This window comes from Schistocerca piceifrons, chromosome 1 (genome assembly GCF_021461385.2).
Source record: "Schistocerca piceifrons isolate TAMUIC-IGC-003096 chromosome 1, iqSchPice1.1, whole genome shotgun sequence".
NCBI classification, from domain to species: Eukaryota; Metazoa; Arthropoda; class Insecta; order Orthoptera; family Acrididae; genus Schistocerca; species Schistocerca piceifrons.
Window position 1 is genome coordinate 627,721,671 of NC_060138.1, and position 25,982 is coordinate 627,747,652.

Genomic DNA, 25,982 nt, shown 5'->3' on the forward strand with positions numbered 1-25,982 from the left:
CACAGGAATGGGCCGAGCCCGAAAAAACTAAGGCCGAGCAGTGGGTCTGAGCATGGTATGAGATTCAAAGTCGTTTGCATGGCCTAACCCAGGAGAAAAAAGGGACAAAAATGTCGTCGACAAGGAATCCAATTGAGCATAAGGAATAGCATCAGAGATGATATTGACAGAGCTATCCATGGAGAACCCAAAAACGCGAAAGGCATCGAAACCAAAAGAATTTTTCACATTACTCTGGTCGACCACAAATATGGGAACAGTGTGAACAACGGATTTGTAAGATACCTCAGCATTAAATTGTCCCAAGAGAGAAATATTCTGTTTATTGTACGTCCGTAATTGCCGAGTGACAGGTGATAGGAGTGGAGAACCCAACTAAAGATACGTCTGAGAATTAATTATAGTGGCAGCAGAACCAGTATCCACCTGCATGCGAACATCCCGACCAAGGATTTGGACAGTGAGGAATAACTTCCCTGAAAGGGAAGAAGTGCAATTGACAGACAACACAGAATCAGAATCAGTGTCATGTTCATGAACATCATGTATGCGGTCGGATTTGCAAACGGAAGACACATGACCTTTCTTTTTGCAATTGTGACACACAGCCCAACGTTGGGGACAATCCTCGCATGAATGTTTCGTAAAACACCACAGACATGAAGGAAGTTGCCGAGGGTTTTGCTGCAGTTTCTTAGAGGGTTGTTTGCAGTTAGTCCGAGACTGCGCGTGGGAGCGTACTGCGGCCACATCGGCCGGTGGGGGACACACCGCATGCGTCGTCAGCACTGCACAGAGGTTGTATTTCCCTGACGTCACCCCATGCCTCGATTTGCGCCCCAGTGGCGCAAGAAATTTCAGAAGACTGCACGATGGATAGGACTTCATCTAGAGTCGGATTTGCCAACTGAAGGGCATGTTGCCGAACTTCTTTGTCGGGCGCCGATCTGATAATAGCATCCCATAGCATGGAATCGGCATAGGATTCTTTGTGAACGTCAGTAACAAATTGACACTTTCGACTGAGGCCATGAAGTTCAGCAGCCCAAGTGCGATAGGATTGATGTGGTTGTTTTTGACAACGATAAAAGGCAACACGAGAGGCTACCACATGCATTTGCTTTTGAAAATAGACAGACAGAAGTGAGCACTTTTCAGCAAAGGACAAAGGTGCAGGATCTTTCAAAGGAGCCAATTGTGACAACATCCGATACATTTGAGGTGAAATCCAGGAAAGGAACAGAGACTTACATGTTTGTTCGTCCATGACATGAAACGCCAAGAAGTGCTGTCGAAGACATTTTTCATAATCAGACCAGTCTTCCGACATCTTGTTGTAAGGAGGAAAAGGAGGTATTGCCAACGACAAGAAACGCCCCGCATTTGACGCCGCGACGAAATCGCGAATCGCCGACGTTAGAAGCGTTTTCTGTTCAATGAGACCTTGCAATAGTTGCTCGGCAGTAGCCATGGAAACCTGTGGGTCAACGATGAAAAGTAAAAATCCCTTCCTTGTCGCCAATTGTTATAACGTCAAGTTGAACACATATATTTCAAAATGACACAACACATATAAGTCACTGAGCAAGTTGACAAGCAAGACATGTGAACATGGTAACATTCGAATGAGCACTGAGTCCAAGTCTAGCGGCCGCTGGCTGGCTGGCTGGCTGCTTAGGTGGCGCAGCTGCTGCATGGCTGGCAGACAGCACCGCATGTAGAGGACGCGCGTAATTGCGCGGCGGCACTTTGAATGATCAGTGAGTCACAACAATAAGTATCTGAATAATTTCCTTTATCCCATTGTGCATTCATTCAGTGTCTTCATCTGCAGAGACAGCTGGCATATAAACTTGTACTATGGTTGTGTATATCTTAACTATGATAAAGTGTTCTCTGTGCTGTTCATAATAGCTTTTCTTGCATTACTTCTATTTGATTTGGTATTTATAACTCTGTTCTTGGCTAATCTGAAATTCTGTTCATCCTCCCACTGAACTTCCTAATTCCCCCACCATGTCTAACTTCAGCTTATCTTTTTTTTTTTTTTTTTAAAAAAAAAAAAAAAAAACCTATCATTTCATGCTCAAACACATGGAATGGCAGTTTTGTTTTTCCTGATGACTACATCCTCCTGAGTAGTCCCGGCATTTAGACCAAATGGAGGACTATTTTATCTCCTGAATATTTTACTCAAGAGAATGACATCATCCTTGAACTATACAGTGGAGCTGCATGATCTTGTGAAAAGTAAAGGCTGTAGTTTCCCTTTGCTTTTGTCCATTTGCAGTATCAGCACAGCAAGGTCATGTTCGTTAATGTGTCAAAGTCAGATCAGTTCAATCGTCCCTGCAACTATGGAAGAGGCTGCTGCCCCTCTTCAGAAACCACATGTCTGTTACTCCATTCCACAGATGCACCTCAGTTGTGGTGAAACCATATAGCCTATGTTCTGTTAGTCAAGATACTGCATAACTTTGTAGCTGCTATCCTCTCCTATAGAGGCTGAAAACCACATATAAAACACAAGGCTTAGAGAGATTAAAGCATGGTGACATCATAGAGCTAGAAGCTAAGTTCAGAATGTACCAACTGAAGTGCAGATTTTACAATATAGTTGTGAAAGTGAAAAATTGGGGAAAAGTATCTCACAGTCTCCAAACCTAAATGAAGGTAAGTGTAAATATATGCACATGCAGGGTGTAGGTGAATGCAGTGTACAGATGATGAGATAGGAAGTTCTACATCAACGTGATTACTCTGCTATTCACAATAAAGTGCCTGGCAGAGGCAAATGAAAAAATAAAAATAAAATAAAGATAGGTAAATACAGAGGAATAAACGGAATAGAGGAATGAGAGATTAATGAGAATAGGAAATTCGAGTTAAGAGAGTAGCAAAAGATGTAAAATAATGAAAGACAAGATGAACAGTGAGTAGACATAGGCACATGATTGGGTTACATTCCAGCCCGACAGAAGATAGTACTTTGTTATAAAAAAAAATACTCCTCCATAATTCGTCTGGAATGACATTAAATCTGAGTGAATAGAAAATGGTGAAAAGATCTGCCTGCATACAATACACAGTTGTCTGTGTGACAGGACATTTTGCTGAAATTGGTAGTTTAGCCAAAGTCAAAGCATGATAGTTATCAGAGGTTGTGTGCTCATCTACAGAGAACACTCTGCACTGGTGCTGTGTGCTGGTTTACATCAGAGGTCATACCTCACTATCATTACCACATGGAATTTAACCGTGCAGTCACACCTGATACCACCTTCATGGCTAGTGAAGTGATTGCTGAAAGTGGTTTACTCTTCTTTCTTCTGACTCTAGTTTTTCCTGTATCAGCTCCCTCATGGAACTAAAGGGCACATGTTTATGACTCTTTGATAACCATATTCATTTTGGTAGCTCACTGATGTAAGTATGATGGTTGATCCATAAGTAAGGTTCCCTTCATTTTTACAAATATACAACATTGTTCATTCTCATAGAAATTTACATTGTTTGAAAGAAAAAACTTAGTTCTATTTTTCTACCTATTCACCATCTTTCTCTATGCATTCTTGTAGATTGTGCTCCAATTTCTGTAGCCCTTGTCGAAGAACTCTGCCGCCAACCCATTGGGGAGTGTTCCTCTTCTTTGACTTCATTGTCACTCTGGAAGTGTTGGCCACCTTACTGTTCCTTTAACTTGGGGAATAAGTGACAATCACTAAGTGTGAGATGTGGACTGTAAGGTGGGTGGGGCATGACAGTCCAACCAAAGTTTGTCAAAGTTCCTGGGTTTGGCAGGAGACATGAGGTCGGGCATTATCGTGAAGCGGCATTACACCTTTGTTAGTCTTCCTCTCTGGCAGTTCTGGATAGCTCACCTGAGTTTTCGTAGTGTTTCACAATAAGTGCCTGAGTTGATTGTTGTCCTGGGTTCCATGAAATCAATCACCAGTATCCCCTTATGATCCCAAAACACATTGGCCATGACTTTGCCAGCAGAAGCCATTTGTTTGAACTCTTTGCAATTGGTAACCCTGAGTGATGCCATTGTTTGGAGTTTTCTTTCATTTTGGGAGTGAAATGAAACACCCACATTTCATCTACTGTAACAATGGCATCCAACAATTGTTTCTTATCTTCTTGACCCTTTTGAAGAATCTAGCGAGCTTAGTGAAGGTGTTTCCCTGTGTTCTGTGCTATCGCCATACACGGTATCCATTGAGTGCAGCACTTGTTATTCCCCCATTTTTCTGTCAAAGTTCTTTCAGCTGTTCTTTAAGATCTCCCAGGAATCTGTGCAACAAGTTCATGGATGATGCTTGTCCTATTTTGAAGCACTTCGCGTTGGACCATCTCGATAACTGCCTCCGAAACTGAAGGTCTTCTACTCTTGTCTACATCGTGGGCCTCCTTCTGACCATCACTATACTCCCTGCATCGTTTTCGGACATGTTGAATGGACATACACTTTTCACCATGTACTTGTGTCAACTGACGATGAATATCCATGGGTAGAATCCCTTTCATGTGCAAACCAAATTATGAAATGAATCTCACACTTGGTGGAGCCAACAATGGGCACCTCCATCGTGGACGGCTTCTGAGCCAATACTGAGTGGCGCAGTGAAGTGTGGCTATGCGGAATCGAGAGCAAGGGAAAAGCCATGCACAGCAGTGTTGATGGATTTCGCCTAGCACTTTTCCATGCAGCTAGAGGTCTTTGGGAATCTTACTTCTGGATCAACCCTCATAGGACATTGGCAGTAAGTCTACATCTACATATATAATCCGTAAGCCACTATATGGTGCATGCGGAGGGTATCTTGTACTGATGCTAATCGTCCATTTTCCTGTTCCACTCACAAATGGGGTGAGGGAAAAATAACTGTCTATATGCTGATTTTTCATATTTTGTCTTGGCAGCCCTTGTACGAGTTGCATGTTAGTGGCTGCAGGATTATTCTGCAGTCTGTCACAAATTCGGATATTGATTGAACCTAATGGTAACAAATCTAACAGCACACCTCTGAAGTGCTTCATTGTCATCCTTTTTATCTGACCTGGTAGCAGCACTTTGTGTTCCCATATACATTTATTCCAAACCATGTCTATATAAATTTTGTTGTAATAAATGATCATGAAATTCACTGCATGCAAGGAAACATCTGTTTTCCCATTACTACAGGTTACAGCTTTACAAGACTGACACTTACAGCACAAGTGTTAACTCTGTTTTCACTGGATAGATGGCAAAGACTTTAATTCAAAGAGTGTAAGTTCCCACAAACATTTGATTTCAACTAAAGCAAAGCCTGATGGAATCCCAAACTCTCAAGAATGGTTTGCGCAAGTGTTCTGTACATGGTCTCCTTAATGGGTGAGCTACGTTTTCTTCCTAAGTTTTCATAAAATTTTGACTTAAAGTACTTGGTAAGAAATTATTATTATTATTATTTCTTTCTTGTCTCAGACGTTATGTCTGGTTAAAAATGGAAGGTGACGCGGACCTTGATCAAGCGTGACTTCCTTTTAACTGTATGGTATATGTTACATTGCATTTAGGAACTTTCGGGTAATTGAACAAGTGTCAATAATTACAGATTTCTGTAGTTGTATATATAAGTTTGGATGTAGCTGTATTGCATTGATGTACTGGTGGATATTGTGTGATATGACTCCTGTAGTTGATAGTATAATTGATATGATGTCATCTTTATCCTGATGCCACATGTCTTTGACTTCCTCAGCCAGTTGGATGTATTTTTCAATTTTTTCTCCTGTTTTCTTTTGTATATTTGTTGTATTGGGTATGGATATTTCGATTAGTTGTGTTAATTTCTTCTTTTTATTGGTGAGTATGATGTCAGGTTTGGTATGTGGTGTTGTTTTATCTATTATAATGGTTCTGTTCCAGTACAATTTGTATTCATCGATCTCTAGTACATTTTGTGGTGCATACTTGTATGTGGGAACATGTTTTATAAGTTTATGTTGTAAGGCAAGCTGTTGATGTATTATTTTTGCTACATTGTCGTGTCTTCTGGGGTATTCTGTATTTGCTAGTATTGTACATCCGCTTGTGATATGATCTACTGTTTCTATTTGTTGTTTGCAAAGTCTGCATTTATCTGTTGTGGTATTGGGATCTTTAATAATATGCTTGCTGTAATATCTGGTGTTTATTGTTTGATCCTGTATTGCAATCATGAACCCTTCCGTCTCACTGTATATATTGCCTTTTCTTAGCCATGTGTTGGATACGTCTTGATCGATGTGTGGCTGTGTTAGATGATACGGGTGCTTGTCATGTAGTGTTTTCTTTTTCCAATTTACTTTCTTCGTATCTGTTGATGTTATGTGATCTAAAGGGTTGTAGAAGTGGTTATGAAATTGCAGTGGTGTAGCCGTTGTATTTATATGAGTGATTGCTTTATGTATTTTGCTAGTTTCTGCTCGTTCTATAAAGAATTTTCTTAAATTGTCTACCTGTCCATAATGTAGGTTTTTTATGTCGATAAATCCCCTTCCTCCTTCCTTTCTGCTTAATGTGAATCTTTCAGTTGCTGAATGTATGTGATGTATTCTATATTTGTGGCATTGTGATCGTGTAAGTGTATTGAGTGCTTCTAGGTCTGTGTTACTCCATTTCACTACTCCAAATGAGTAGGTCAATATTGGTATAGCATAAGTATTTATAGCTTTTGTCTTGTTTCTTGCTGTCAATTCTGTTTTCAGTATTTTTGTTAGTCTCTGTCTATATTTTTCTTTTAGTTCTCCTTTAATATTTGTATTATCTATTCCTATTTTTTGTCTGTATCCTAGATATTTATAGGCATCTGTTTTTTCCATCGCTTCTATGCAGTCGCTGTGGTTATCCAATATGTAATCTTCTTGTTTAGTGTGTTTTCCCTTGACTATGCAATTTTTCTTACATTTGTCTGTTCCAAAAGCCATATTTATATCATTGCTGAATACTTCTGTTATCTTTAGTAATTGGTTGAGTTGTTGATTTGTTGCTGCCAGTAGTTTTAGATCATCCATGTATAGCAGATGTGTGATTTTGTGTGGGTATGTTCCAGTAATATTGTATCCATAATTTGTATTATTTAGCATGTTGGATAGTGGCTTCAGAGCAAGGCAGAACCAGAAAGGACTTAATGAGTCTCCTTGGTATATTCCACGCTTGTAATATCTCTTTATATTCGATGAATTATTCTGATACAATTCTACCCTTGAATGATGTTTACAAATTTTCTATCTTCATACTCGCAGAATCCACGCGAAAAGTAGTTCATACAATAGCTATGCCATGAGCGCATAAGTATTCTTTGTAGTACTCTCTCTGGTGGTTGTTAGAAAAAAAGAAAAGGAGCATGGGAGATTGTCTTGGTGCCGATTAGCCTGACCTTGGTTTGGAAGAACTGTAATCTGATTATTGAGATTTATAACAGAAGGTAATTGATACGAACTGTACGATTAAAAAGGAAATATATATATAGATTGCTCCTTCATACAAAGGTGTGTATTTGACAATTGAGAATTAATTATATTTATCGATATATTGCGTAGTTGTTAATCAGAAGGGACTTCCGAAAGACTGGATATGAACCTGCAGTTAATAATCCAAGAGCTCCATTACTTCTTCGGAAGGTTCAACTTCATCAAAGCCAAATATCCGCTTGATCTGAGGTTTCCCGACTGATTATACAATGCTCCCAAAATTACGAGGCATTTTATTTGTACAGATTAGCAGACTGCCGCAAAGCACGAGCCTGCAGATAAGAAGAATCATCGCCTGATTTCATTCTAACAAGTAAAATTTCAGAATCATTTTGAGTGACTGAGCTATGACTGTTTCCTATCATGAATGATTGATTGCTCGAACGAACTGAGAGCTACAGAATTACGTAGATAGGAGGAAAAATTACAGTGGTGACAGTGACAGGACTCTCTTGGATTGTTATATAATATATGTATTTTTTGTTTCATGAAAACCAACGAGAACGAAAGGTAACGAACCTGAAGTGAGATACGGTGCTCATAGTAAAAGATGGCTGATACCAAGAAACGATTTCAACTATTGGACAACACCGAGACTACAGAACAACGCCAGAGAAATCTAATTTTTTTATCCTATAGTTAAAATAGTTTGAAATCAATTTAGAAAGAACTTTTTTCCAGATAGTAGTTAGATTGTAGAACTGTATATTGTGTGGTTTTCGTATCTGGACATTGAACTTTATACCATCTGTGAAGTAATTTGAAAGTTAAGTGTGTCTACGACAGTAAATTTGAAACTGTATTTAGTGATTAGAACCTGATATTGACAGTTATTTAATGGTATTGACTAGAGCGGCATTTAAAATGTCATTGAATCAGCAACGAGACATGCAACAGCTTTCAGCTGTTTGCGCAGAAGCAGAGGCCACGGATAGCAATTCTGAGACTGTTGTGGCTAGTGGTAGCAATATAAATAATGCCGCTGGTTCAGAAAACATTCGTACAACAGCTGATCAGAGGGTTGTTGACACATTAGTTGTTATTATGAAACAGTTGTCTCTATTAGCCGAAGGCCAAGCGGAGGTCAAACGAGACTTATCCGTTATACAAAATGAACTCCAAAATCAATTAGCAGAAAATCAAAGATATTTACAGAATCAATTAAGAGCAACCTTTACCGAATTAGATCAGAGATTAAATACCCAGACACAGGAAATAAAAGAGCAGGCAGTAAGGACCGAACAGAATCTTATTGCTCAAATTGAGCAGGTCCGCCAACAATGCCAAGAAAACAATAGTAAATTAAAAGCGGAACTAACCGAATATGTATCCGTCAAAATTGACATGATACAAAAACAAGTAGAACTGTTTCCTCAAGTAATACAAGCTCAAGAGGACATACAGTGTTCCGTATCTATATACCAGAAATTATAGAATCCCAAGATAATCTAAAGAAGCAATTTGACGATGTGAAGGAAAAACAGGAGACAGTGGAACATAGAATGAATGTACTTGCGGGAAAGTTTTCAGAAATGACATTAGAGCGGCAAAATTTTCCTTCGGAAACCATAGAAGAAACTGTGAAAGTAGCTTTACAGTCAATTTCAGAGAGTTCAGAGGAGAATTTTTTCAACAAAGGGTTAAAGGAAGTTCGAGAACAACTTGGCGAAGAATTCTCGCGTTGGAAAGAAAATATCGAAAGATCACTAAATCTCTCTCAGGAGGATTTAGAAACAGCGAGAAGTAGGAAACAACATTCTCAATCTGCGCGTGACATTTCGTCCACGTCAAGATCCAATGTAAACAGAACTGGAACGTCACAAGTTAGATTCAATGTAACGGATAGCCACAGGGAAGAGTACGAACAGGATAATTTTTGGGATCGTAGTACCGTTGAGGAAAAGATGATTAAACAGAGACAATTTCAAATCTTTAACCCTGACAAAAGGAATGTTCATCCTGCAGTCTTTATTCGAAGTTTCAGAGGTCTATTTCCACAATCTTGGACAGAATGGCAAAAGATTAGTTTTGTATCTGGATATATACTAGGATCAGGAGCATTGTGGGCGTCCGAACAAACATCTTCTTGTAAATGTTACAAAGAATTTGAGCAGGCTTTTCTAGCAAAATATTGGTCTGCTGGAATACAAGAAAGACTTAGGCAGGAAGTATTATTTCCTGAGCCTTTCTCATTTTCTAGAGGATCTCTAAAGAGGTATTTTGAGAAATACATTAATAAATCTTTGTATTGGGATGTACCGATTCCTTTGCCGGATATACTTAGAATACTCAAGTCCAGACTACCCACCAGTATAAGGAATCAGCTGTTATATATAAATGATAAGGATATAGACTCATTTATGACTACGCTTGATCATATTGATATAATTGAGGAGGACAATAAAAGGGCAAGAGAAATGTCGTATCAAAGAAGAGCAATAGAAGCGAATCCGAACCGCAACTCGATTGGGAATGGCAGTAATGGTAGCAGTAACTATAATCATAACCAACTACACTCTCCGAGGAGACTTAGAAGTGGACAAAATGCAAACAATAATTATTACCATAATGGAAACTTTAGTAATGGTGCAGCGAGGGGCTATTTTAGGAACAATAGGAATTTTAATTGATATAATCCAATGTATGACAACACAAGACAGTTCTACCAGCACCAGCAGAACAACAAAAATAATTACACGAATCGAGCAAGACAACATAGACAGAATTCACCACAACAACCGATAATCATTGAAGTAGCTGAAGAGACAAATACCAATCGGACCAACAATCAGTCAAACTAAACATGACCGCATCGTGCCCCGGAGGAGTGGTCAGGGGATCTGTTAGGAGCGAAACAGTAAAATTACAATTGTTAAGATATAATGATGGTGAGCTGTTGACTGAAGAGTTAACAAAGGATTTAATAACGTGTCATAATGACAGATTGAGTGTTCCGGTATCGTAAGTATTTGTTGAAATAGAGGAAGTTCCAACGAATGTGATATTAGACACCGCCACTTCCGCCAATGTCATCTCAGGCGCTCTTTTTCGGAGAATTATTAGGAAGAAGAAGGTACCAATTTTGCCAGTACAGAACTGAAAAATCATCGGAGCTGTTGAAGCACGCTCTCCCAATGTCAAAATACAAACACAATTAGAGATGGAAATGGAAAATGTAGCAATAAAATGCACGTTCCTTGTAGTGGAGAAGTTATTAGTGGACTGTATTCTTGGTATTGGGAGTATGCAGGAGTACGATTGTCAGATTGATTTTTTGGAAGGAATAGGTAAATTTAGATTAAATGGAGAAGAGATAGCACTGGATTTAAATAGAAAGGAAACAATGCATGAGAAATATTGTCGCGGTGCCATAATTCAATTAATTAACATTACAAACGGTCGTTGGAAGGAGCTTTCAAAGGATTTGATACAACAGGAGGACTTCAACCAAACAACAATGATAAAAGCTAGTGAATCAAATCAGCTTACCGGAGAACAAAGGCAGCAGCTTCATTATTTGTTAGGGGCATATGAAGAGATTTTTGATGAGAAACCAGGAATTATTAAAGGGTATATTTGTCACCTACAAGTGAAGCCACATCAGACTTACTGTTACACGCACTATCCGATCCCCTGGCATTTAAAACAATCCGTTCAAAGGGAGATAAATAGAATGTTAGAATGGAACTTGATTGAGCCATCAACTAGTCCATATTCTTCTCCGCTCTTAGTCCTCCGAAAACCTGGAGGTAACGTTAGATTAGTTCTGGATGCGAGAGAGATTAATAAAATAATAGTACCTGTAAGAACTCATCCAGAAAATATAGATGAATTAATTCAAAATTTCCAGGATGTTTCGTACTTAACTAGTGTTGATTTGAGAAGTTCGTACTGGCAGGTCCAAATGGATGAAGAATCTAGGAAATATACCGCATTTATCTATGCTGGGAGAAGTTACCAATTTAGAGTTGTCCCGTTCGGACTTAATATTAGTGCCGGAATATTTATTTCAGCGTTGGATTATGTTCTTGGACTAGAATTGCGTAGTTGTGTAACTGTGTTTGTTGACGACTTATTAATAGCCACGAAAACATGGGAAGAGCATTTGCATATTTTGGAAAGGAATTACAGTAAACTTACAAAAGTCTCATTTTGCTTTACCACAAATTAAGTTCTTAGGACATATGATAGATGCGAAAGGTATCCTGCCTACCGAGAAGAAGATAAGTGCAATTCGAAATTTTCCATCACCACGGAATAAAAGACAGCTGAAGGGATTTATAGGTATGGCATCATTCTTCCGTCGTTTCATAAAGACTCAAGCCATGAATTCTGAGGCATTAAACCGGCTTCTTCGGAAGGATGTGCCATGGCAATGGACTGAAGAATGTGAACTAGCTTTTCGAGACATTAAAGACCAACTCGTTAACGCATCCTTATTATATCACCCTGATATGAATTGTGAGTTCTGTCTGTCCATGGATTCATCGGATGTTGGATTAGGTGCTTGTCTCTTCCAAATAAGGAAAATAAAAGGGGTACCAACATTCTGTCCGATAGCATTTGCTAGTCGAGTGTTATCGCCCTGTGAAAGAGCCTATACGACCACAGAACTTGAAGCACTTGCGGTTATCTGGGCATTCAAGAAGTTTAACTATTATTTATATGGTTCGAAAACGATTGTGTATTGTGACCATCAATCACTAACCTTTTTGCAAACATGTAAATTATTACATCCTAGACTGTCACGTTGGACATTGACACTACAACAGTACCAATTTAAAATTATTCATGTGTCTGGCAAAGAAAATATTATTGCGGATGCACTGTCAAGATCCCCAGAAGGTTTAACGCCGGAAATAGAATCAGTAAATACTTTGAATTTTCCAGTATTACTGTTGCAGGACAATATCTACAAGACTTATTATGTACATCTTTGTAGAGATATGGGAAATTTACAACGAAAAGACCCTCGATGGAAGAAGATAATCCAGCTAAAGGAACAACAAAATTCAAGGGCTAGTTTAGATCATTATAAATTAGTAAATGGAGTATTATTCTTCAGACGTGGGAAGGACAACAATCCACGGTGGTGTGTATGTATCCCGAAGGAATATGAGGAAAAATTAATTTGGTTTACCCACTTATCATGGGGACATTTTGGTGTAATTAAATGTGCCAATAAAATAGGAGCATACTGTTATTTTCTGAATATTCGGAGAAAAGTGCACCAAACAATACAAAACTGTTTACTCTGTCAAAGGCAAAACCGGATAATAGAGGTAGTAAGGATGTTCTGCCTTCAATTATTCCACAAGAGCCAAGGGCGTTAATTTCGTGTGATATCTGCGGCCCTCTCCCACGATCAAGAGGAGGAGTCAAATTCATTGTTGGATTCTTTGACGTGTTTACAAAATATGTAAAACTATATCTATTAAAGTGTGCTACTGCCAGAGCTGCTGTAGTGAGATTGGTGCGTGACTATCTTCCGCATGTAGGTTTACCGAAATCCATAATTACAGATAATGCCAGAATTTTTACTGGATTTAAATGGAAGCAAACATTAACACAACTTGGTAATCGACAAATTTTGACATCATGTTACCATCCACAAGGTAGTCCAATAGAACGAGTTTTCCGAGAATTAAACCAATTTATGCGTACATACTGTCACAGTAAACATACATCATGGGCTGATTATTTGTCAGAATTTGAACAAATATTTAATAATCTGACACATCTGGGTTCTGAGCAAGGCAGAACCAGAAAGGACTTAATGAGTCTCCTTGGTATATTCCACACTTAATCTGTATTGGCTGTGATGTGATATATTATTTGAATTTGTTTGGATATTAAGTTTAGGAACTGTATCAATTTAGGATCTACTTTGTATATTTCCAATATTTGTAGTAACCATGAGTGGGGTACACTATCAAAAGCTTTTTGGTAATCAATGTATGCATAGTGTAGTGACCTTTGTTTAGTTTTAGCTTGATATGTCACCTCTGCATCTATTATCAGTTGCTCTTTACATCCTCGTGCTCCTTTGCAACAGCCTCTTTGTTCTTCATTTATAATTTTGTTCTGTGTTGTATGTGTCATTAATTTCTGTGTAATGACTGAAGTTAATATTTTGTATATTGTTGGTAGGCATGTTATGGGGCGATATTTAGCTGGGTTTGCTGTGTCTGCTTGATCTTTAGGTTTCAGATAAGTTATTCCATGTGTAAGTGTATCAGGGAATGTGTATGGGTCTGCAATGTAACTGTTAAATAATTTAGTTAGATGTGAATGTGTTGAGGTGAATTTCTTTAGCCAGAAATTTGCTATTTCATCTTTTCCAGGGGCTTTCCAATTGTGAATAGAATTAATTGCTTTGGTGACTTCATGTTGCAAAATTATCACTTCAGGCATTTGTGGTATCATCTTGTATGTATCTGTTTCTGCTTGTATCCACCGTGCATGCCTGTTATGTTGTACCGGGTTTGACCATATGTTGCTCCAGAAGTGTTCCATGTCCGTTATGTTTGGTGGATTGTCTATTTTAATGTGTGTGTTATCTATTGTCTGGTAAAATTTCTTTTGGTTTGTGTTGAATGTTTGGTTTTGTTTCCTTCTATTTTCACTTTTTTTGTATCTTCTAAGCCGTTTGGCCAATGCTTGTAATTTCTGCTTCTTTTCATCTAATTGCTCTATCACTTCTTGTTGTGAGATTTTACCTAACCTTTTTCTTTTTTTTTCTGACATTTCATTTCTTATAAATTGTGTTAGCTGTCCGATGTCTTTTCTCAGTTTTTCTATTCTGATCTGTAGCCTGTGTTGCCATGCTGGTTTTGTGGGTTTCTTCTGTGTGTTGGTTGGTTCTGAACTCTGCCTAGTGTGTATATTTAGTGTAGTGAGTGCTCCTATATAAACCAGTAGTTGTAACTCTTCCATAGTTGTGTTTTCATTTATTTTGTTGTGTATGATTGTGTTGATAATTTTTATTGTTGTTTCGACTTGTGGGCTATTTGGCGGTCTATGCAAGAATGGTCTAATGTCTGTATTTGTGTCTTTGTATTCTATATATGTCAGCTGAAATTTTTCTTCTATATCTAACATGTGTGTCACTTCGTGTTCTATTTGTGCTTGTTCTGGTGGCTGTCTTAAGATTTCGTTTTCCTCTGACTGTTTAATTGATGCGTGTTGTTCTGTGTTTGTTTGCTCTGGTATGTTTGAGTCCATTACCGTATTTTCTTCTTCTTCTGATTGCACATTATTTTGTTCCAGTATTTGTTGTACTTGTTGTTTGGTGTTTCCTAATTCTGACTGGGGTATCCTGTTATTTTTGATTATTACACGGATCTGATCAGCTAGTCGTTGTTCTGTTAAAAATTTTAATTCTGGGTATCTGGTAATAAATGTTGTGTATACTTATGATCTGTATCCAGTTGTGTTGGTTCCTAGGTTTGTTGCTTGGTAATAACAGAACATGAGGTGTCGATTAACTTCATCTGACCATCTCATCCTCTGTCTTTGTTTTCCTTCTAGGGTGGTTGCAGGAAGCATATCCTGCAAAACACCTCTATTTGGATTTGAATCATTTTCCAGTTGGCTAGCAGTGTCGTTACCATTGTGGGCGGGCATAGGGTTCAAGCATCGTCCCCGACCATGACGGCGCTTGTCCGAGGCTTATTTAGTTCTGTCCTGAACCAACTAATCACACTAAAAGGGGGGTTAGCCCTATTAGTGGTTTGTTCTTTTCGTCGCCTTTTACGACTGGCAGAACATACCGGAGGCCTATTCTTTTTATTATTATTGTTGTTATTATTATTATTGCTTTAACTGACTGCAACTCTGCTGTATAAATTTTATAACATGAAGTTACTTTCTTACTTTATATATCACCATTACCGTAATTTTGCTACTAACAGGCACACACAACTGGACGATTTGTAAACAAGGTTGACTACCCTTGATCTACAGTATGGCACTGTGTGAAATACTTTCCAAAAATCTAGGAATATTGAATCTGCATGTTGCCCTTTGTTTAGGGTTTTCAGGATATCATGCCAGAAGAGGAAAAGCTGAGTTTCACATGAGCATTGCTTTCTTAATCCTTGTTGATTTGTGGACAAAAGCTTTTATCTCTCAAGGAAATTTATTATATTTGAGCTTAGAATAATAATGTAGCAAATCAACAGTAAGGATATTGGTCTGTAAATTTGCAAGTCCGATTATTTACCCTTCTTGTATATGAGAGACAGCAGCTTGTATTTACAGTCACTTGGGTCTTTTTGTTAGTCAAGAGACTGATGATAAATGCAAACTAAATATGGGGTCATTGCTTAGGAGTTCCATCTGGACCTAGATATGGAGACTCATTTGTTTTTAACTCATTTTCATCTGTTTCTCAATATCACATATGCCTATTCTATGTTCTCTGTAGTTGTTTGTGTGGTAGAAGGTATGTCTGTACAATTCTGCACGAACAAATTTTTAAATACGAAATTTAAAACTTTTATCCTTCCTTTTACTATCTTCAGTTGCCACACTAGACTGGTCTACAAGTGACTGAACGGAAGCCTTTGACCTACTTAGGAATTTTTTTAAGGACCAAAGGTCCTTTGCTAACATGTGATGGTTGTTCTTTTCCATTCTTAAGGTACTTACGTGACACTTACTTCTCCAAAGTGTGATTTACAGATGGTTTAAACTTTCCCCATAATTCTTCTGTGAGCATCATGGGAACTAAATAACGTCCATGTATTGTCAAAGTAGGTTGCTGACAACTGCTTATTTGCTCATTCCAGCATAAAAACTTTGTTTTAAGTACCTGATTCCTTCTGACACTGGTTACCAGCGGACAATCTAAAATATTAATCCTACCTGGTAGGAGTCCAAGACTGATAAGCAGTACTCAAGAAATGGATGAACAGGTGATTTTAAGATATTACCTTACATTTTCTTAGTAGTTTCCAAATGAATCTCATTCTGGCATCTTTCCTACTACTAGTTTTATACAGTTATTCCACTTGAAGTTATTTTGGATACATGTGATAGCTATTTCACAGCTTCTAGTGACTTATCACCAGCCATGTAGTCAAAATAGTGAGCCATTCGGCCTACTTATTTGCAGTACTTTACATTTGTTTATTTTGTGGGTCATTTATCAGTCCCTGCTCCAAGTTAAATTCTCTGCAGGTGTGTTGGGATTTTGTTATAATCTTTTCATTTTGTGACTTCCCTACACAGAACAGCATCACCCATAAACAGCCTCATGGACCTCCCAACCTCATCCATGACATCACTTATATATGAACAGCATTAGTCCTGTAACACTCTCACGGGTATGCTTGAATTCAGTTTCACATCTGCTGAGTGCTCGTTATTGAGAATCCCATGGTAGATGTTGTGTCAGCTAATGTGGGAGTCAGCACTAACACAAAAAGAAAGGAGAGAAGTTGTGATGGCCTATGGCAGGAATCCAAAGTGATCTGTACTTAAAACTTTCAAATTAATGGTACACTTTATTTCACAAAAGAAAAGAAATATAACTTTTTTTCTCATTATGAGGTGGTTTGATCTGATTCTTGCACCTCCTACATGCAATTACATTTACATTCTATTAGTACTCGCAGAACGCAGGCTAAGTATCGTCATCCTATTACTCAGTACTGATGCTCTTGAAGTCCCTGACCGAGTTGGGCTGACCAGTGATGGGTGGCTGGTTAAATCAGTGTTGACAGGGGACACTGAACACTGTCTTCCTGGAGGTGTGGTGCTGCCAGCTCGTTCCACTGATGCAAGGGTCAGCATGTTCATGATGCCATTTTGCGGCACTACGTTGGTCGGTGTGCAGTCGCTGCTTTAGGACTGCCCAGTAGATTCTACAAACGGTAAAAAATCCAGGATGGAGTAATGACAGTATGAAATACAATGGATTGTTGCACACTACATAGAGGCATTGTTGAGCAGCAGACAGGCACATTCAAAGATAGACTAAGCTATCCTGTGGGTGGGTGCACGTGCGCGCGTGTGCATGACTGTGTGTGTGTGTGTGTGTGTGTGTGTGTGTGTGTGTTTTCTAAATCTGCAGGATCACTGTGTCCAATAGCTTCATCTACTTTTAAATGCGCCTATCTACCATTCAATGCCTCCTCCATGTGGTGAGTATAAACCTGCCCTATTTCACATAGTAGATTTGGTTTGTTAAACCTAAAAAAATGCTTTTGCCAGGCATGGGGAACATTACACATATTGATATGTTTGTGTCTTCCATTTGCACTTTTGCTCACCTTGAACCAGCACGTAGGATCAGAATCTGCCCAACTGGTTTGAGGGAGGATAATGTGGCAGAAGTGTCCAAGAGGTGGGGATGTCATGATGGAAGGCTCCTGAAATATGTCTAGAGTCTGGAGCCACTGGTGGTCCATACAAACCATTCTGTCAGTTTGTTTGAGTGTGGGTGGAAAGAGGGTGTGACGAGAATTTTAATTTTATTGCAGGTATGAAACCTTTCAAAATCAGTCCCTGTAAATTGGTTACCATTGTCGGTCACCTGTGTGTGAAGTGCACCCTCTATTGCGAAGATGCACTGTATGGCTCCCACCTTGGCCACCTTTGTTGTCTGCTAAAAGCAGGTGACATACTGGACGATGTAAACTCAACCCCACAGCTATGTCGGCACTGAGTGCATTGGGAACAGCTGGGATGGAGTTGGTTGGTGTGCCTGGAAAAAGTACACTTTCAAATCACCCATTTGTCATCATCATCATCCATGCAATGTAGTCGTGTGCCAGTTGCAGCATCCTCGAAATCTCCCAGTGGGACTGAAACAGGAGTTGGTGCACCCGATGTTGCAAGGAGGACAGCACCAACACCTGTCAACATTCATCCTCTTCTGTTAGGAACACCCCTTTTTACAGAACGTGAAGTTGCTGTTGCCAATGGGGCGGCAGGGGGGGGGGGGGGGGGGACAGGTGGTTCTGCATATGAGAGCTTGGATCGCCAACCTGGCCAGATGTATTGTTGTAGGACTCATTAAAGCAGCAGGTTCTTCATAGATGCTGTCACGGTGTTCTGGAAATTGAGAAGGAAATTGTGTAATAATTTCAGCAGTTGGCTGTCTAACTGTAAACAATCTCCTGGTGGTCAAATTCAGAGTCTTGATATTGGCAGTGCTCATGCAGAAGATACTCCACTCTGGATTCACAATAACACTTGAGCACTGTCTTACTAAAATGTAGTGTTAGGGATGCATGTTTAAGATTTTCCCAGGTATCTAAAGGGTTAGCATCATGATTGATAGCCAGAGATGTTAACAGGTAAAAGGACAATTAGATGAGTCAAGGTTTCAGAGCTCAGAACAAATGTACTACTATTTTCTTCTTTGTCTTCTGTAAGAGCAATTAATGATGTGACCATATGCCAGAAAAATATCTCAGTTTGTCCATTTCAATCTTTGAGGCATGTACAACACTTTACAGTGCAGCAACTATTTTTTTTTAATCTCCTAACGATACATCTGGATCCAAGATACAGAGCACATAAATGTCTCTGCTCTCTGTTCTTTGATCATCCTGTGTCCATTTCATTTGTTGACTCTGAGGCATGTACAATACTTGACAGTGCAGCAACAAGCTTTTTTAATCTCATAACGATACATTTGGATCCAAGAGACAGAGCACATAAATGTCTGTGCTCTATGTTCTTTGATAATTCATCATGTTCCTTCAGGAAAGCAACTTTCAAACTATTGGTTAAGCGTAATTTTGGAGAGTATGCAGTTATTTAATTTTTTTCTGTGACTAGAATGTTTACGAATGTGAGTGATGGGTTCTACAGTGTTGAATGAAATATGCCCCCATTCAAAAGAATGTTTATTTCCACAGTGTGTTTTTCTCACGCTGTGGGTTCATCTTCAGGTACTTTTTTCAAGTTTTACGTAATTTGAAAGTAAACTTACTGTGAATATTTATAGCGATGCCTTTGCACATTTTGATCACACAATATTTGCAATTATAACAGAGAACAGACTATCCAAAATAATAGTGTCAAGGGCTGTTCAGACAAAAGATTTTTTTTACTGATGATTTATAAAAATATATTGCACCAGTGTCCACAGGAATAAGAAACAATAAACAACTGAGTTATACTCACAATTGTACATTTGTACTTCATATCATACATCTTACAAATAACACAGAGATATTTACTATATAGGCTTGTTTCAAAGCTGAGACTCACTTTTTTGTGCTAAATCTCATAAATGTTTTAAGAGAGCACTTGAACAGCATCATATTCTTGTTCTTGTTGTTCTAACCACTTCATAGCTGTCTCAAGACAGTAGAAAAGCTTTTTTCCTTTTTCAGTATGGTCATTGTCCCTATAATTTTCCACGTCATCAGAAGGATCTTTGTAGTCAGTGACTATTTTGAATAGCACAAGTAAATGATCTGCTCCACACAAAGGTTCAGCCTTCAACACAGAGCAGCAACATTGACAATTGTCCATACTGACCAGCCCAGAGGCAGGAGACTATCTAAATGGTGCACACACAAGTTTGAATTAGCTGATTGAAACACTTTTGATTGAGCAATAGTCCAGTAAGAACTGTTGTACTGTATATCGTATAGGTTTTCTTTCTTTCCTCCTCCTCCTCCTCCTTTTTCTTCTTTGATATTTAATGGAAACATGTCAAAGTTACATATTTGTGATATGTTTTCTTCAAGTGTAAAAAAATGGATTTTGTTCAGCTCTGTAGGATGCAGTTACTGAATAGAAGAAATAGTTTATTAGTGGAATTGCCTTAATAACTGTGGCATAATTTTTTCTGCCGTTTCTCGTCTCAGACACACCAAATGTGGTAGGTTGTTCTCTTCTTTAGTGCTTTCCATTTCCATGCTGGTCAACTTGGTGGAGAGTCAGGACTGGGAACGAATGTTCCTAACTATGTTTGACAAAACCAAAAATCATTCTGCCATGTGCAACGTGGAGTTCCAGTGTAGCTCCATATCCATCACTATTTTCAACATTTGTTTTTTTAAGAATTCCTATCTTAAATGATCACTGGTGTTTACTTTCTTTATTAAATGTCATATAAATTTGATACTAGAAATAGATAACGAATCTTCATTTTTTTTAAGTTCATGTGACAGAGATGTATGGTTAACAGCGATTGCTTATATCCCAAATCCAGTTATAATATATACCAGATGTAAGTATGAAACCACAATTTACTGTGGAAAGGTATCAGTACTGTCAGAAAATGGGCAGTATAATATTGATCTATGAATATTAATATTCAGTATATCAATATATCATCGCCATCTCTAATCGTGCAACAAATAATTGCAATGTAAAGAAACTTCTCATGTGACAATCTATGCTTAGTTCATCCCTAAGCACATTCCAGTCTTGTATGCATGTTGTACCACCAATAGTGATTTTAATTTCAGCTTTCAATTACAAAAACTTGCTCCAAAAAGGGGGGAGAGAGAGAGAGAGAGAGAGAGAGAGAGAGAGAGAGAGAGAGAGAGAGAGAGGTGTGTAGAAAATTAAAATATATGTTTTTGCAAGATATTGTATCTTATATCCTCAGGATCTGAAACCTGCAAATTTACTCATCAGCCGTGAGGGTGTTTTAAAGATTGCTGATTTGGGACTCGCTCGCCTTTTTGGCAATGAAGCAATACAGCGACCATACTCACACCAGGTGGCAACCCGTTGGTACCGAGCACCAGAGCTGTTGTATGGAGCACGTTATTACACTGAAAGTGTTGACCTGTGGTCTGTTGGCTGTATCCTTGGTGAACTTCTCAACAATTCACCTGTCTTCCGTGTAAGTTTCTGTTATTTAATTTAAGCTGACAAATTATGCAAATTTAAAAACCTATATTATAAAGATTTCTCTGATTTTATTTTTCATTCTGTCATCTCATGTATGTAAGTTTTTTTCCCTTGAAAGTTCAAACTCCCCGGCACAGTCTTCAAACTTTCAATCTTTACAGGGTTTTTGGTGTATCAACTTCTTTGAATGAAACATCACATTTTGTTAAGTACCACTACTCTCTTCTGCAACGAATTCCGTGCAGAGAAATAAAATAAGATGTACCCCTCCATTACGTAATTTGACACATTATGCATAAATATTGCAATTCAAATGAGAAATGAAATTTAGAAACCTGTATTATAAAAATTTCTCTGATCTTTCTTTTTTTTTTTTTCATTTCGTTTCATATGGTTCTCGTATTTATTTCATATGGCTCTTGTATTTTAAATATTTTTTAAGTTATGGTACACACACTGCACCTTTTAGTTCACCTGTTGTGAGGTGTCTCATTATTGAATAGCTCTGATAGTTCACATTTTACTATTTTTCTCAGTGGCACATATGACTTGCATGAACAGAAAAACTCTTTAAGCGTTTTTGACTTTTTAAGGTGTAGCATCTAAAAACACTAGTAAGTTTCAAGAGGTTAGCAAGTAGGTACTATTAAGGAAACCTTGGAACTTGTCTTAGAATGAATTATTAGATTTTACAAGTGCAAGAACTACTTCCACTCGCATCACACACACACACACACACACACACACACACACACACACACACACACACACACACACTGATCAGCCAGAACATTACGACCATGTTATCTAATAGCTGATATGTTCAGATTTGGTATGGATAACAGTGGCAGCGCCTCGTGGCATGGAAGTAGTGAGGCCTTGGTAGGTTGGTAGGTCATTAGAGGGAGCTGGTGCCACATCTGCAAACACAAGTCACATAATAACTGTAAATTCTGGGCAGGGGGGGCAATGTGCTCTGACGCCATGTTCAGTCACATCCCAGATATCTTTGATTGGGTTAAGACTGGTAAGTTTGGGGGTCAGCACATCAATTGGAACTTATCACTGTGTTCCTCAAACCACTCCATCATATGTCATGAAAGGGTGTACATCGTCTGCAACCAGTGTACGAGACTCCTAGCCTGTCATGATGCCTTGAATGAGCTCCACTGCACCCATGGATGCCCATGTGAATGTTCCCCAAAGCATAATGGAGCCACCGTTGGCTTTTCTGTGTCTTGCAGTAGAGATATTAATGAGGTGTTCCCCTGGAAGATGACAGATTTGTGCCCTCCTGTTGGCATAATGAAGAAGGTATCAGGATTCATCAGACCATGCAACACTCTGCCACTGCACCAATGTCCAGTGCTAATGGTCATGTGCCCATGTCAGTTGTAGTTGCCAATGTCATGGTGTTATTGTCGGCATGTGTGTGTGTTGCCGGCTGCAGAAGCCCTTTGTAAGGAGTGTTTGGTGCTCTGTGTGTTCAGACACACCTGTACTCTGCCCAACATTTAAGTCTGATGTTAGTTCTGCCAAAGTTCACCGTCTGTCGTGTGTTACCAGTCTACCCGGCCTACGACATCTGACATGTCTTCCAGACTTAAATATGAAACAGTGTAAAGAAAAGAATGTATAATGTGGAGAAGGTGTGGAAGATAGCAAAAGTCATGTAGTTAAAAGTAAGCCTTTAGGTACATCATGTCAAATTAGATGCAAATGCTGACATTGGAAATCCTGTTTCAAATTGTATTGTCTGACAGATTGATATTTGAATTTAATTTGGCACTCACTTTCATCATTGATGTACCTACTTTAGAAGTTAAATAACAATAACTGCTACTACTATTACTTACTACTACTATTACTTCTTTTTCAGGGAGAGACAGACATAGAACAGCTTGCCATTGTCATCCACACACTAGGGACACCAAATGAAGAAGTGTGGCCTGGGGTTTCAGCATTGCCTGATTACAATAAGGTTTCCTTTAAAGAATGTCGAGGTATACCTTTGGAACAAGTTTTCCTTGAAGTTTCTCCAGAGGGTGTTGACTTGCTTAAAAAATTATTGCTGTATGATGCTTCTAAAAGAATTTCAGCGGAAAAGGTATAAAATTATCTAATTACTAATTTTTAATGTTGCTTTAATTGCTTGCAGTGAATTCTGCTTAATGATTAATAAATTTTACAGGCTCTAGTGCATCAGTATTTTTTCACAAGACCTTTGCCATGTCCAATGAGTGAAATGCCAAAACCAACAGATGAACATAGGCAGAAGATTTCCAGCAAGGAGTATGATGTTGACAGAGATGTGAGAACTTTTTTTGATGATCTCAGAGATATACTCCAACAAAAATAAGGTCCAACTCCAAGCTTTATGACTCTGTTTGGCCTTGATCCTCTCCTGGAAAGGGTATATTCATGCAGAAATATCTTCCAATGTTCATTAAGAGAATAGCATTTGCTGATCAATTTAGAGAAGTAGATAAAATTCATTATTTTACACAGAAAAAAGTTCCAGAAAAATTTCAGTGATAGTTGCTTTCAGAGAAAATCATGGAGCTAATTGTGGAAACTGGTTAAGTGCGTGAATACAGAACTTTGAGGTACCATACAGTGTGGTAACTACAGTGTGTTGTCTTTATTTGGTATGTACAGTGTACAAGAATTCGGTTACAAGAAAGGTGCAAATATAAATATCGGCTAATATGTAAAAACTGTTATTTACATAATTTTATTATAATCTAAAGAAATATATTTAAGGCTGCAAAATAAGCACAAAACAAAAAACATAGATTATTTAGTATAGTTGCTAGCATCACTTTCAACAGAAAGCTGGAATCTTGCATTCCACTGTACTGTAAATGTTAAATGTGTAATTTTAATTCTGCAAGCAATAAAATGAGCAAATACTCTGTCTGTCAGTATAATCTATGCAGATCTATAACCAGTTGTATTTTTATGGTGATACAATTATTGGCAAATTCCTTTTGATCGAGAAACTTGTATCTTACAACCAACATGCATCTATGACATATTATGCTGAATTCAGATGCAGCAGTTATAACACCTGCGTACATAGGGTCAATCTTCTTGAGGAATTAGATTGGAATAAGTGGGAGAAGTAAACTTGTATATTGAAATACTTTGTGGAAGGTAGGCTGATCACTATGAATTTTAGGGAGAAAGCCAGCCTTACCATTTGTCGCCATGGGCTTCTTATATTCATTTCGAATGAAATGTTGTAGATATCACGTCTTTGTTGGCGAATGAGGTTGTGTCATCACTGGATAGTGAGATGGAGGATTTAATGCCATGACTTTAAATGGAAATAGAAATAAATCACTAGAAAGAAAACTGTTAAAATTAACTGGAGCAGAGACCATTGTTGATAGTGGATACATCTTTGTTAGTGGCCAAATTAACTTATAGAAGAATGCTATAAAATTTAGAAATACCATCATCTATTTTGCAGGGCCAGTATCTGTTGTTTACGTGCAAAATGGAATCCAGATTGGAGGCTGTGGCCAGATCATTTAAGGTTCCAAACTTGCATTCAAGTTTGTAAAATGCTTCATGATGATCGGCAATTAATCTCAAGGAGCTGCAGCAAGTTTGAAATGAATAAATGGCAGAATACTAATGGTATTTGGCCATTGTGTCTCCACACCACAATCCATTAAGTCTGTATTGGTCGTTGACTGTAACAATAAAGCATTAAAACATTTCATGTACCATATATCTATGAGGAGAACTGTTAAAATGAAAACTCATGAGACCTAACTAATTTACATTAATTTAATTGCAAATGGCATGACACTTACATCGAATTTGTGTACACAAAAGAAAGATTAATTAAACACATGCAGGGAAGACAACTGCAGTCTATCAGTATAAAGGTTAACAGACAAGATAGAGAGAGAGAGAGAGAGAGAGAGAGAGGAGAGAGAGAGAGAGAGAGAGAGAGAGATCCAAGCAGGGACATTCTTCATTTACTTTCTAAAGAAAAAAAAATACAATCAATTGCAGACTGACTGCTGCTATATTATTGAAATATTATTGTACAAGGTCTGTTAGAGCATCTGCTGTCAACAGAAGTACAGTTAGTCGCTGAGCATGGAGAGTGAGGTAATCAGTAGGTAGTTCGTCAGAGCTCCACGATTTGCAGCGGTCAGAGTGACCATCTATGGCTGTCATACTTGACATGTTGCAGCAAGCTGATGTCATTCCTGGGGACAGATGCATTAGGACTCAAGAAGACATTTTGAGGTCGATGAGGAGGTGATTCATGCAGTAAAGCACAGGCTGTACCACCAAAACAGAGCATACACTGACAGGGCATACATGCCCTTGTTTCGCACTGGAAGGAGGTCATAGAACGGGATGGAGATTATGTGGAAAAATAGGATGAGTAGATGAAACACCATTCTACATTTGTGTGATTCTCATTATGTTCAATAAAGAATTATTGAAGAAAAAAATGTGGTGCATTACTTTCTGGACAACCCTCATAATTTTTGGAAACAAAAAAATGTCTGAGCATTTTTATATAAAAATGGAAACTCCAATTGGAATGTCAACAATATAAAGAAAAGATAAATTGCTACTTACCATAAAGATGACACGTTAAGTTGCAGACAGACACAACT

The 25,982-nt window shown here is 38.3% G+C and overlaps 1 protein-coding gene across 4 annotated transcripts in view; it reads left to right on the forward strand.

Moving 5' to 3' along the window:
- The window catches only part of LOC124789242 (cyclin-dependent kinase 20-like), a 55,504-nt gene extending 30,405 nt beyond the window's left edge, over positions 1-25,099 (forward strand). For 2 of the 4 annotated variants that reach the window (XM_047256548.1, XM_047256555.1), the window contains exons 3-5: positions 21,086-21,325; positions 23,213-23,440; positions 23,525-25,098. In XM_047256548.1, coding sequence (XP_047112504.1) covers positions 21,086-21,325; positions 23,213-23,440; positions 23,525-23,692 — 636 coding nt within the window. In that variant the 3' untranslated portion in view covers positions 23,693-25,098. Of the gene's footprint in view, positions 1-21,085; positions 21,326-23,212; positions 23,441-23,524 lie in introns of all 4 variants that reach the window. The other 2 variants (XM_047256540.1, XM_047256563.1) reach the window with 2 other exon arrangements.
- The last annotated feature ends 883 nt before the right edge of the window (positions 25,100-25,982 follow it).